The 14575-nt window shown below is 40.8% G+C and overlaps 1 protein-coding gene across 1 annotated transcript in view; it reads left to right on the top strand.

Moving 5' to 3' along the window:
• Acvr1c (activin A receptor type 1C) overlaps window positions 1-14575 on the top strand; it is a 79573-nt gene that overhangs the window by 53399 nt on the left and 11599 nt on the right. Inside the window, exons 3-6 of the mRNA XM_021152763.2 lie at window positions 1706-1945; window positions 8429-8659; window positions 11423-11590; window positions 12876-13032. Of these exons, the coding sequence (XP_021008422.1) occupies window positions 1706-1945; window positions 8429-8659; window positions 11423-11590; window positions 12876-13032 (796 nt within the window). The remainder of the gene's footprint in view (window positions 1-1705; window positions 1946-8428; window positions 8660-11422; window positions 11591-12875; window positions 13033-14575) is intronic.

Raw genomic sequence — 14575 nt, 5'->3', positions numbered from 1 at the left:
TAAAAATTAAAAAAAAAGAATAATTGCAGGTATGGAAAGCGGAGGGGAGGGGAAATACAGTCAAAATACATGATATACTTTTATAAAAAATGACCGTAGGAAACTCACCAGTATATACAATGAATTTACATCAATTAAAAAAAAGAATACAAATAAATAAAGATTGGTCCAACATTGTGGGGCTACGGAACGTCTCAGTTTCATTATAATCCTAAGGGACCTCCATCACAGATGGGACCCATCAAAAAAAAAATAAGTATGTTGCTCTGGGCCCGGCTTCCTGAAAGCACTAGCTGAGACCATTACTTTCTACCAGGCTTATTGACCCAGGCTTCTGGCCGTTCTCCGTTTTCTTTCTTCCGGCTCCAGCATCTATTGACACAGTGGCCACTCAGAATAAAACTTCAAACATATCCCAAAACCTCACATCTGCCTCTGTGTGAAACGAAACTCATATTCCTTTGCTTAGCCCTCAACACATGGCACAAGGTTTCCCTTCAATTCCCCGATCCCATTTCCTCCTGCTCCCCATTTCCTGCCCTCTAGGACATGTTTTCACACTGACCAGTCAGTCCCTTATGTGTATAATACCCGTGGGTCGTGACCCCCTTAGGGGCTCAATGACCCTTTTACAGGGTGTGCCTAAGACTATCAGAAAGCACAGACACATTATGATTCATAGCAGTAGCAAAACTGTAGTTATGAAGTAGCCATGGAAATAAATGAGTCCCTTGCACTGGCTCCCCTCTCTCCCATGCAACTCTGCCTGCCATTCCTTCTTTGTCTGTGTCATTGTCTCCAGGACACTTCCTCAGAGGACCTTTCGTGGTCCACTCAATCTAAAGTGACATTTCGCTCTCATGATGTTCTGCCTGCTGATTCATCCTCGGAGCTCTCATCCCATCTTCTGTCTCTGCTACTATGCAGCGGTCTGCTTAGCTGTCTATGTTTATGAGAGCATGCATGCTCAGAGAGTAAGGCCTGGCCTCTTCACTCCTTGATTTCCAGCATCCAGACTAATAGCATCATATATTCCAAGAGCACGAGGATTATTTGTGAAACGAGTGAATGGATGGACAGGTTTTCTCTAAGGACGAGACTGTTGAATAACAAGAAGATAAAAATAAAATTATCAAATATTTTGGAGGATTTTTCAAAATTTCCCAGCCTTTGCTTCCATATCCTTACCTCTGGCTCCCAAGGCCATTGTCACAGCAGCAGCCAGCTCACATCTTGCTCTTATCTTTGCTTGCATTGTAGCCTTTGGCAATGAATTTAAATCTATATTTTAGCGGCTGTATAGTTTACTGTAGTCACCAATATTGGTGACAGTACTTGGATATCTGAAACATTTTCCAATGTTAGTACTTTTAAACCATTGTTTTCAACTTTCATATAAAGTAATTAATGGATTTTGTTGAGAAAATTTCATATGCATATGTCATTATGCCTTGTGGCACATGCCTATAATTCCAGTGCTGGTGAGATGGAAGCAGGAAGATTAATTAAGAGTTCAAGGCTATCTTTGTTTGCATAGTTTTGGGCTAACCTGTGCTACATGAGACCTTGTCTCAAAAATATAATAATCTTTGGTTTTAGAGTTACTACAAAACTCTCCAATACTCACTGTAAACAAATTCTAACAATATATAGACAGAATAAGAGTTGATTTATGGTTTCTTCCATCTTTCTTTTTAAATGGCAGCATCACCAAATGCCCCTCGACTTGGCCCCACAGAGCTGACGGTTGTTATCACCGTGCCGGTTTGCCTCCTGTCCATAGCCGCCATGCTAATGATATGGGCGTGCCAGGACCGCCAGTGCACATATAGGAAGACCAAGAGACACAACGTGGAGGAACCGCTGGCAGAGTACAGCCTTGTGAATGCAGGAAAAACACTCAAGGATCTGATCTACGATGCTACTGCCTCTGGCTCAGGCTCTGGTACGTGCATGTTTGCAGCAAGCTGACTCTTGTTTAAAAATAAGTGAACAATGGTTTTGATCAAAGTGTCCCACATGAACTCATCAACTAAAGTGCTCAGTGTGGGACAGAATAAATGAAGTCATGGATAGAAATCGCCCGAAGGATTACAGTAGAAGGTTTCTGTTTAGTTTTTCAAAAGGCCTTTAGTTTCTTCTTTATCGTTTTACTACATTCTATTTTATCTTCTGCTTTTCTTCTGTCTGTGTGTGTGTGAAGTTATAGGGGTTCTCTCTTCCCATCTGAATTTCTTGAAATCCCTAGCCCTGGCTTTGCAGAAATATGACCAAGAGTATACTCAGAAGAGCCACTTAATATGCCCTTACAACTCTCTTTGCTTTAGAAAGATCATTAGTGTCTTATTTCCAGCCAGAGACAGTGGTACCTGTCTGAAATATAAGTACTTGGGAGGCTGTAGCAAGAGGCTCCTGAGTTAGAGACCAGCCTGGGCTCCATGACAAATCCTTGCTTTGAAAAAAAAATGAAAGGAAACCAAAGCAAAGTGAACCAAACACACAGCTTCGAGGACCTCTCTCACTCGTGGGTGTGGGCAGAAGCCAGGCAGACAGTGTTAGAGAGGCAGGAGGGAAACCACACCACATCATTCACACACACATATTTAACAGGAAGCACTCTGGATGCATCAGAAAGGAACACCATTTTACTGACCTGAAGAGTCTAACGGTCCAAGCCATCACTATATCATCACGTGGGATGTTTTCAAGAGAAAACTGAGAGAAGACCAAGTCCTGTAATTACAAAGCATATGAAGTTGGAATCCAAATTATGCCATCGTATAGAAGGTTTACCTTTTTATCTTAAAAGCAATATTTCTCAGTACTCAAACTCTGCTTCTTAGACACTACGCATTGAGATCTACTCTACCCCAAGGTTTTGAGTACTGGCAACATTCAGGCATGAAGAAGTCTGATTTATGCTTAATTGCTAGAAACATATCGTCTTTTCTTTTTCTGTTTTTTTTTCCCCTTTGAGACTCTGTTTCTCTGTGTAGCCCTGGTTTTCCAGGAACTAATTCAATAGATAAGGGTGGTCTTGAGCTCAGAGATCTTCCTGTCTCCTGAGTTCTGGGATTAAAAGAAAGAGCCACCACTACCAGGCAAACACATTTCTTTTTAACATTCAAAGGTCTGAGCAATGTTCTGCTTAATTTCCACAAAACCAACTTAGGTCCTTTGACAATGTTAGGTGGTGCCCTGGTTAGTTTTTTATTGTCAGCTTGACACAGCCTAGGGCTATCTGAAAGGAGAAGCCTCGGTTGAAAAATTGCCTGGGTTAGTTTGGTCTGTGGGCCTTTCTATGATGAAATTGTCTTGATTGCTGATTGATGTAGGAAGACCCAGCCCACTATAAGTAGTACCATCCCTGGGCAGATGTTGGTCATGGTGTGAGTTTATTTTTCTACTCTCTAAGTATATTGAATCTGACCCCAAGGATTTCTTCTCCAAGTTAAGTGATACAAGTTAAGAAGCAGACGAGTAGACGTGTCATTTAAGAAAGGAGTAATGACCTCCATTGTTGGTGAGATTGCAAGCTTGTACAACCACTCTGGAAATCAGTCTGGGGGTTCCTCAGAAAATTGGACATAGTACTACTGGAGGATCCAACAATACCTCTCCTGGGCATATATCCAGAAGATGTCCAAACCGGTAAGAAGGACACATGCTCCACTATGTTCATAGCAGTCATATTTATAATAGCCAGAAGCTGGAAAGAACCCAGATGCCCCTCAACAGAGGAATGGATACAGAAAATGTGATACATTTACATAATGGAGTACTACTCAGCTATTAAAAATGAATTTATGAAATTCCTAGGCAAATGGATGGACCTGGAGAGCATCATCCTGAGTGAGGTAACCCAATCACAAAAGAACACACAAGATATTCACTCACTGATAAGTGGATATTAGCCCAGAAACTTAGAATACCCAAGATATAAGATACAATTTGCTAAACACATGAAACTCAAGAAGAACGAAGACCAAAGTGTGGACACTTTGCCCCTTCTTAGATTTGGGAACAAAACACCCATGGAAGGAGTTACAGAGACAAGGTTTGGAGCTGAGACGAAAGGATGGACCATCTAGAGACTGCCATACCCGGGGATCCATCCCATAATCAGCCTCCAAACACTGACACCATTGCATATGCCAGCAAGATTTTGCTGAAAGGACCCTGATATAGCTGTCTCTTGTGAGGTTATGCCGATGCCTGGCAAACACAGAAGTGGATGCTCACAGTCAGCTATTGGATGGAATACAGGACCTCCAATAGAGGAGCTAGGGAAAGTACCCAAGGAGCTAAAGGGGTCTGCAACCCTATAGGTGGAACAACAATATGAACTAACCAGTACCCCTGGAGCTTGTGTCTCTAGCTGCATATGTATCAGAAGATGGCCTAGTCAGTCATAATTGGGAAGAGAGGCCCCTTGGTCTTGCAAACTTTATATGCCTCAGTACGGGGGAACGCCAGGGCCAAGAAGTAGGAGTGGGTGGGTAGGGGAGTTGGGGGGGGAGGGTCTGCAGGACTTTTGGGATAGCATTTGAAATGTAAATGAAGAAAATATCTAATAAATAAATAAAAGAATGAAAGAAAGAAAGAAAGAAAGAAAGAAAGAAAGAAAGAAAGAAAGAAAGAAAGGAATAATGAGCTGTCAAGATGGCTCACTGTCTATTGGTGCTTGGTGCCAAGCCTGAAGACTCAAGTTTATTTCCAAGGAGTCACATGGTAGGAGAGAGCCGATTCTCATTGGTTGTTCTTTGAACATACACTCCTTATAGTTCCCCTCCACACAGATTACCATCAATATTTTTTTTATAGGAAATAGTCAAGAACTGAACACGAAATACAAAACTTCTATAAGTGGCACAGACCCAGAAGGAAGTAGGAAGGTTATTTTTTTTTCTTCAGCTGATGGAGACCATTTCAGAGAGCCACAACTGTTCAAATTTCACAGAACAACTGATCATGGGGTACCTAGTACCAGAACATACACCCTCAACACAACTCCTACAGCCAAGGCTCAGGGAACATCCCAGAAGTTGGAGTAGAAAGATTGTAAGAGCCAGAGAAGCAGCAAGTCTTCTGCGAGATTGTGCCTCCTGGAATCAGCAGAGAAATTTCACCTGTGAGATCTCAACTACTTGGCTGCCCAGACAAGGCCAGAACACAGACAGCACCAATAAACATGTTAATGTGGAAGGGCAAAATCTCATGAAGCCACCAAATCTCATGGGGACCCCAAGTTCAGACATACCAAATGCAGTCATCAGGTTGTATTTATATATTTGTATGTACTATACATGTAACAATAAAAATTAAAAAAAAATCATGTTGTTGAATGTTTTTTAAAAGCATGTTTCGGGCATGGATATGAATTTGTTGGCTTCTGAAATGTTCCCTTTGAGAACATTCTAAGACATTTTATGAAAGGAAGAAGAAAACATGCCCAAACCTGGATAATTTCTTTTTGTTTTTCTGTAGTGAAGATTGAACCCAGTGCCTCACACATCACATGCTGGGCAAGTGTTCTTACTCTGTGCTGCATCCCCAGGGTTGCTCACTCACTCACTCACTCACTCACTCACTCACTCACTCACTCACTCACTCACTCACGCATGCATACATGCATGCACGCATGCACACACACACACACTCACTCATTCTATCTATCTATCTATCTATCTATCTATCTATCTATCTATCATCTGTCTATCATCTATCTATCTATCTATCTATCTATCTATCTATCTATCTATCTATCTATCTACCTTTCTATCTATCTACCTGTGTGTGTGTGGCACAGGGTGGGGATAAGGTGTCCCTAACTTCAATCTGTAAATTGGTATCACCAGGCTCCGCTTATAGATAAATTTCCTTAAAGACAAATTTGAACAAGCTTTAGGCATATTGTATAGCCACAGCTGTTTGGCAGTGACCCCTAGCTAAAAGCCCACGCCTTTGATCATTATAGAACAGTTTTGCCATCAGCAATGCTTCTGCCACAATAGGTTGCCTGTGGGGAGGAGACTGGACCAACCTGCTTCTTCTCTGCCTTTCTCAATTGGTTGGTGACCTTGGATCTGAGGCAGCTTTGTCGAATATTGAAAAACCCTGATTACGAAGCTTATCCATGACCAGGTCAGGGACAAATTTCAAAGAGACGGAGAGCCTACAAAGTGAAAACAAACGATGTTTTATTGGACTCTGCTTGAGAGTGAGCTTTGTCTCCGGTGGCTTTTTAAGGAAGTGGGGAGCCTGCTTCTTTGTTTTACTGTATAGCATTCTGACAGACGGTGACACAAGCCAGACATCAGCTTTCTATAATCCCTGGTGAAAAGATTCAAATGAACTCATAGCAAGAGACAAAGTTTCTGTTCAAATGCAGCCTGGAGGTGTATAGCATTCATTTTGTGATTTGCTTTGTGAAGCAGCTCTCGTTCTCCTGCCTCACCCTGCTCACCCCACTGACCCCCTTACACGTTCTTCTTTGTCCATCAATTGGCTGTTGCATCAACCACAGTGTGAAAACTTCACTGGTTCCTTTCTTTCTTTGTCAATGATGATGCAGAGAGGGGTTAATTGTTAGTATCACGTTGTGCCAAACACATTGAGTGATAACAGGTCTGTCTCCTCTGGGGGACAAAGCAGTCTGGGCCAGCCTCTGGCAGCAGCAGACTCCCTTTAGGTCTGATTACTGTCAAGCTCCAATTTTTTCATCGATAGATGATGAGGCTGAACCAGATGGTCCCCAAAGAACTTTTGGACTGTGGGGCTTGGTGACTAATTGTTGAGGCTCATACCAGTGAATTTATAGTCTGTGCCTCTTCACCGTCGTGGGTGGTTCTACTGGAGACGAGAACATCTGTGTAGACACTGGCTCATTCTTGGAGCAGGGGACAATGCCCAGAGGAGCCACATGGCCATTGTTTTGTCCAGCCACCTGAGGACAATGACAATTACCAAGCTGATTTTCTACAATACGCTTATGCTGTCCCTATCTGCAATACAATTATAGGAATGATAAAACCTCATGGACTTTATATTGAAAATGCAGCAAGTGAGAAGAAAGAGTATTATAACTCACTCCGATTCTGTCATGTGCTTCAGTTTCTTTTCTATCCATAGTCTGAAAAGCTACAAACTCATAGAGTTAAAGTTTCCTACCCTGTTTCCAATTAAGAGTGTAGCAAAGCAGCCTCCGGTGTCATTGGAATACCTTTACTAACAGCACTATCAGTGTTCTTCTGACATGATCCATTCTAAACCTGCTGTAATATTAAGAGTGTAGCTGTTATTTATCATGCATTATGCCAGCTACAGTGCTAGCTGCTCAGTCTCCACCTTAGCTCTTATTTTGTCTCATTTCCTGGAGAACAGGGCTAAAGCTCACAGAAGATGAGTATCCTGCTTGTAGTGACTAGATGATGTATCTATGCTAGCACATCTTCACCATATTTCGCATTTCAAAGATCTCCTTTTTCTTTAGTATAAATAGCAATGTATTCTATAATTTTGCATAAATTCTCTACATTTTGCATTAATTCTATAAAATAGAATTTTAGAAGTAGAGTTATTGTTTTAAAAATACAACTGGTTCAGACATGGTGCAATGTACTCTTTGTTAGTTCTAGCACTTGAGAGTCAGAGGCAGATAGGTCTCTGGGAGCTTGAAGCCAGTTTGCTCTGCACTGTGACTTCCAGATCACCCAGGGATACATATTAACCTGTCTTAAAACAACCACAACAAAAATCGATGAGCGTTATACATATACAAAGAATGTGTTTTCTTGGCATTTATTTCTCAGAAACATATTCTTCGTGTAGCATTTCTATCTTACTGTGTCATTGAATTTGATTACTTACATGTACATTTTAATTTTGTTTTGAAAAAAATATCATGAAGAAGGTTTTCCCTTTGCAGTAGTACCAGAGCTATGCATTTCAAGTGTTAGCCGTGCATGGTTTCCTTTGAGTCAGACTGGCTTTGTGAGGAATTTAGCAGGATTTGTCACAATTCTTAGAAATCAGATATCTGCAGCGGCATGCTGTGTTTAAAAAGTTTTGTTTGTGAATAAGAGAAGAGAAATTAATAATTTAGGACTTTTTTTTTTGAGACAGGATTTCTCTGTATAGCCCTGACTGTTCTGGAACTCACTCTAGACCAGGCTGGCCTCGAACTCAGAATTCTGCCTGCCTCTGCCTCCCAAGTACTGGGATTAAACGCACGCACCACCACTGCCCGGCTTAATTTAGGACATTTTATAGGTCACGCCTTAGCATTACAGTTGGTTGTAATGATGCTTATTTCTTCAAATTTAGCATACTTGCTAAAGTGCCTAAGTGTTTGCTTTCCATGTCACAGCGACCGTCCCTGGCATTGTGACTTTTGTTGGAATGATCAGGCTGCCCTTTCTTTGACTAGGTCTGCCTCTCTTGGTTCAAAGAACAATCGCAAGGACAATTGTACTTCAAGAAATCGTAGGAAAAGGTCGGTTTGGGGAAGTGTGGCACGGAAGATGGTGTGGAGAAGATGTGGCCGTGAAAATATTCTCCTCCAGGGATGAGAGATCTTGGTTCCGTGAGGCGGAAATTTATCAGACGGTGATGCTGAGACACGAGAATATCCTCGGTTTCATTGCAGCTGACAACAAAGGTCAGGTCCGGCTCGCCAGGCCCGGCAAGCAACAGTGTTGGGTCGCTTGCCTGGGAGCATCTTCACCAGTGTTTCAGGAAAACACATACAACTCTATCTTCTTTATTAAGAAAATCCTCTTTTCTTTCCCACATATAAATGCACATAACTAAACAGTGAAGTGCGGCAGCAAATGATTGGCGTAGAGTCATGATGACAGAGCAAGGCTGATATTTGCACATTTGATAAGTTGTATTGGGCAGGAACCAGCCTTCCTCCACTGGAACCAATCCTAGGAAAATCTACTAGTCTAGTTGTCACGTCTTTAGTAGTCTAGTTGTCCTGTCTTTAGTCACTCTGGGCCACGGAAAGATCTAGAGCATTTTGGAATGTGGAGGGAGGGCATTTAGGTGTGCTGGCCAGTGGGATGTTATTGGAAGTTTGAATGGCTGGGTTTATCTGCTGGGTTTATCGGCTACAACACAGGCTATTCCTGCGGGTGTCCAGATCTTAGCCCATGTACCCCTAGACAGTGTGAGAATGAGTTAAGAGATTGTTAGTGGGGCTTGCTATCATTGTTAGTTTAACCATGCCTCAGGATTTGAAGTTTAACACTGTCAGATAATAATTATGAGTTGTTTTAGTGTCCCAGAGAAAAACAGCTCATCACCTATCTGGTATATTTAAAGCCAGTACTCTCAAAATATTGTACACATGCTGGGGTAGTGAGGGAAGGATGGGGTTGGTGGATCACCTCTGTGGCTTCCCACTTCCTACAAAGCTTTGGCTCATTTTATTGTACAAAAAGAGGAAATGCAGGCAGAAATGAGGAAACTCAATCCGGTCAGATTTCAAACTGGAACTTTAATAATTTTAATGTAATGAAGAACTTTGATGCAGCCACAGTTACATTCTCATAAAAAAGCAAAAGTGTTTAAACTAAATTATGTGTGAGTTTTACACATTTGCTATTTCATGGAAAATTTAAAAAACCTTCACTTTTGTCTAATAGAAACACGATAATATTTTATACTCATTATTATTATTGATATTAATAGTAGTAATATCAGCAATATATTATATATTATGTTATATGTTATGTATTATATATAATATGAGATTGATATATAATATATAATATATTGTAATAATATCACTGTTAATATTAAGAATGGAAATATTAATAATTTTGGCATTTCTTATTAATTAGATGGAAAAAGAGATCTTTAGCAGTTTTGCATATTTTGATTATAATTTAGTTTTCTAGTTAGGATTTGTTGAGAGAGTGAAGGAGAGCTGAGATAAGACAGAAAACCTGTTCTTCACAGGTTCTAATCTATCTATCTATCTATCTATCTATCTATCTATCTATCTATCTATCTATCATCTATCTATCTATCTACCTATCTATTATGATTATTATTTCAGTGTTTGGGTAGTTTGTCTGTATGCATGTCTGTGCCTAGTGCCCAGTGAGGCCAGAAGAGGACACTGGATCCTCTGGAATTGGAGTTACAATTTACTGTGAGCCACTATGTGGATGTTGGGAATTGAACCTGGGTCCTGTGGAAGAGCAGCCCATATTCTTAACTGCTGAGCCATCTTTCCAGTCCATCTTTCCAACTTCTTAAGGACATATACTTTAACACTATATCCCAGAGTTTTGAAAACATTTTGTTACACAGCTAAGGACCCACTTTCCAAACCCCTGCTAATGTTGAGCTGAGTTATTTCCTCGTCAGGTTACCCAGCAGTGATATTAGTGCAGCAGGAACCAGCCGCACAGCTCATCTTGATGAACTAGTTTAAAGCTAGTGCCCTAAAGAGGCCATTCTAGTTTCCTTGCATGCAACTGGATTGTCTTGGGCATATCTTGACTTGTCAGTCAGTCTGTACAGATCCCACCTGGTCTTTGATATCACTTTCACAAATTATTTATTTCGTATAACAGTCACACCTTTAACTTATAGCCCAGTGTAGGACAAAACCCTTGTTGTGAGAGACAATGCCTACGAATGGGTGTCAGCGGGGAGTCCGAGGGTGGGTCTAATGTGTGGAGGTTGTTAATGAGCTTTAGAGTTAGTGAGCTTTTGTAAGTCATGAAAATTTCTCACTGCCTGGTTGTGGAAATGAGATCTTTGGACAACCTCCTGCCCCCGAACATGTAGCATCCAAGCAAACTGCTCAGGAATCTCGGGACTGGTCAGGGTTGCCCAAACTGTCGCAGACACTGTTTAGAGAGCTACATCTAATGGTTGGAACCCTAAACTAACTTCTAGTCTACTTAAACAGTCTTTTTAAAAAAAATGACAGGTTATTTTTTGTTTAAATGGGCATGCTCTCTGTGAATATCTAGCAACATCTTGGCTCTTTATAAAACTGTTTGGAATGCATAACTTCCTAGTTTTAGAGGCAAATTTCTCAGACATTGTTAGAATGTCGGCACTCCTATGGTAGTAATTATGGTGTGCATTTCTTCGGATTTATTGCCATAATCTTTCTTAAATACTTAATAGTAATGGGCAAGGCCATACTGAGGCCAAAGTTGCCTCTCGGAAGTTTCTCCCACAGTGCCTCTTTCAGAAGGTTGCCCTGCACTGCTGTAACTGTCACCAGCAACTACTGATGAATGCATACAGGAGAAGGATCACTCATTTGTTAGAACTACCTTACACAACTTCCTGTTTCAATGGAAGCTCCCACGGTGCCCACATCTACAAGAGTTGAAAAAGTGTTCTTTTTCTTCCTCAGCATTTACAACAACAAATGATATTCTCTCGACAGATAATGGAACTTGGACACAACTCTGGCTTGTGTCAGAGTATCACGAACAGGGCTCCTTGTATGACTATTTGAACAGAAACATAGTGACTGTGGCTGGAATGGTCAAGCTGGCGCTTTCCATAGCGAGTGGTCTGGCTCACCTGCACATGGAGATCGTGGGTACTCAAGGTCTGTATCGCCTTCCAGAAAGCTGGCCTTTGTATTGACTTTATTTTCGTTAGTACCATCACTAAATGCAGAGGAACAGTGGAAGTCCTTCACAAAAGTGAGGTTCTGGTCATGATGAAAGCATCTTTCTTGTAGTCTCAGCACCACACATGATATTCCTGATGTATTTTCATCTCAGTAGCTCCATCCTTGCCAGTAGACTGCATACCTGGAATTCTTGTTTTGGTGGTCAAGGCAAATACAGTCATCTATTGCAGATGATTTAAATGCTTGCTTTTGATAATTAAAATGTAATTGGTAAAGATAATGTGATCATGCGTAGAAGCCGGGCGGGGGAAGCTGGGACAGAAGGATTGCCGGTGAGTTTGAGGTCATCCAGGACTACAGAGTGAGTTCCGTGCTAGGCTGGAACTGTCTCAAAAAAGATAGAAAAGAATATATGAATATCATACTGAAGGCCAAAAGATATGCCCTGTCTTGTTGATTCGCTGAGCCTACTGGAAAGTGACTCTCATGTCATTAGTTTAAACAGGCCACTAGGTTCATGACCCCTTTATACTCTTAAAAATTATTGAAATCCACAAGGTTTTGGTAAATGTAGGTTATATTTATTAATAATTTCCACATCAAAAACTTTTCATTGAGAAATTGAAAGAAATGTTTACTTCAAGGAACTGTAATTAGCCAATTAAATATTAATGTGAATAACAGCTTCCAAATGTTTTATAGCTTTTTAATGTAATGTAGTAAAAAGAGTGGTTTTTGTTTTACATTTTTGAAAATATATTAAATATCTAGCTCATTGTCTGAAATTTCACACATGCTCCGCTTTATACTATTTGTCTTCCTATATGGTTTTGTTTGAAGTAAGTGAAGAAATGGTGGTGTAGATGTACAGTGGTTTTAAGGACCCCCTTGGTCCGTCTGTTCTCATTTGGGAATTACTATTCTCGGGCAGTAAAAGTTTGAGTAAATGTTTCATTAGAAAACATTTGCTTATTGTAATCACTCGAAATAGTAGCTGTAAGTCATTTATTGAACAGTCTGGTTATTAATGTTCACAATGGTTACCTGGTGCTCCTCATATTGGAACTGCTTGAGCATAAAGCAAGAGTCTGCCCTCACTTGGCTTGGAGGTTGAAGAGGAGACTGCTTAGAAAGATCAGCTGGACTTGGGTGTGCAGTCAGAGACAATGTGTCTGAGGAGGTGACATTTGAACTAAGTCTTCTAAATGGTTTGCTTCAATAAGAAAAAAAATTAACACACTTTTCTTATGCTTTATAGGTAAGCCTGCTATTGCTCACCGAGATATAAAGTCAAAGAATATCTTAGTCAAAAAATGTGACACTTGTGCCATAGCTGACTTAGGGCTGGCTGTGAAACACGATTCTATCATGAACACTATAGACATACCCCAGAATCCTAAAGTGGGAACCAAGAGGTAAGATGATTTTCCTTGGTGGATTACTAAAGTTTAAATGGTTGATCAAACACCCTGAGCACTTGTCATGTGTCATGTGTGTCAAAATGTGAAAAAAAATGTTAGGCTGAAAAAAAAACCAGTCTTTCTGGAGATATAGAGACACCAGTGACCACAAAGTGGGATTGCAAAGGCAGAGGGTTGACTTTTTAGCCAGGTAAAGTAGCCAATTGGCCGTGGCAAAGAGACAATCGTCATGCCCCGGCAATGTGACACATTTTTTTGATGTCTTTCTTGGAAATATCAAAAGAAACCACCTTGGAACTCTAGCACCCTTGTGTATCATCAGTGAACTGAAATTCAGGGCTTGCTGTACAGGCTCGAGTTTTAAAGAACCCAATCAAAACCAGTGCACCGGAGTAGATAGGTTAGGGACGATATATAATAAAGTCATTTATGTGATAGTCCATGCTCTTAACACACAAAGATATTGTGTATCAATTTGTATCTTACCGATAGCGGGACTTGCCCTTAGTCTCACAGAATGAAGTGTTTTGCGGTAATATTCATTTGAATACGATTTCCACCTCCAAGGAACAGGGTATGATGTCACCAGGGGGGAGGCAGCAAGTAAAAGGAGCACGCCAGCTGTGGCTGTGACAGGCTCATCAGTCGCCACGTGTCTGCTGTGTTTCCTTGTGTGACCAGCAGGTGGCTCCTCAGCTAGTTCACTTCCCTGTCCTTTACTTGGGTTCCGGGATTCGTGGTACTTTTTCACAATTCCAGAGTTCTTGACCTTGGAATTACAACCATCAACTTATTTTCCTGGACACACTAAAGCACTTGAGAACAGAGAATTTCTAAGGAGGTAGAGCTGGCTACTGAGCCAGCTGAGATTTCAGGACAGTGAGTGCAAGCCATCTGCTATCTGCTGTAGACTTCACCAAGTAGGCAGTCACCCCAGCGAAGCACGTTCAGAATGAGCAGCCCTAACGGACATCTCTTCTTTTCTTAATAAGGGCATCTCTCTTACTATCCCTCCATCAGGGATACTCAGGCAAGGCTTGGGTGCTGCTTTCCTTTGGAGGATCCCAATACTTTGAAAAGATCCCAAAGATTATATAGTCTGGAAAAATGCTCAACTCTGTATGGGCCAGTTAGACTCTGTCAGATCTTGTGAGTCTAAGCCTTCTTCCATTAAACTTTGTTTGAACAAGGATATACTTTTCTTGGCCATAGTATGTAATAAAATTCTTCATTCTGATAAAATATTTGTGGAATACCATGTAGCTGTGGGTTGGCAATTGGGCCCCCTGTGGTGAGGGAAATCCCCTGCTTGTTAGAAGGGAACTTTCTTTTTTTTTTCATGAATTTTCTTCCTTTGAAATTTTATTTAATAAACCTATAAACAAACATACATAGAACATGACTTTTTCATTTTTTTAAGTAATTGTTGGTTTCCAATGTAATTTACTAGGTTACTGTAATTGAAATTTTTAAGTTTTCTAAAACTTATGGTAGTGTTTAAATTGTAGATTTGTTTCTTGCCATTTAGGAGATATAC

This window comes from Mus caroli, chromosome 2, assembly GCF_900094665.2.
Source record: "Mus caroli chromosome 2, CAROLI_EIJ_v1.1, whole genome shotgun sequence".
NCBI lineage: Eukaryota > Metazoa > Chordata > Mammalia > Rodentia > Muridae > Mus > Mus caroli.
The sequence above is the reverse complement of the archived record's forward strand: the minus strand, read 5'-3'. Positions and strand labels throughout refer to the sequence as shown.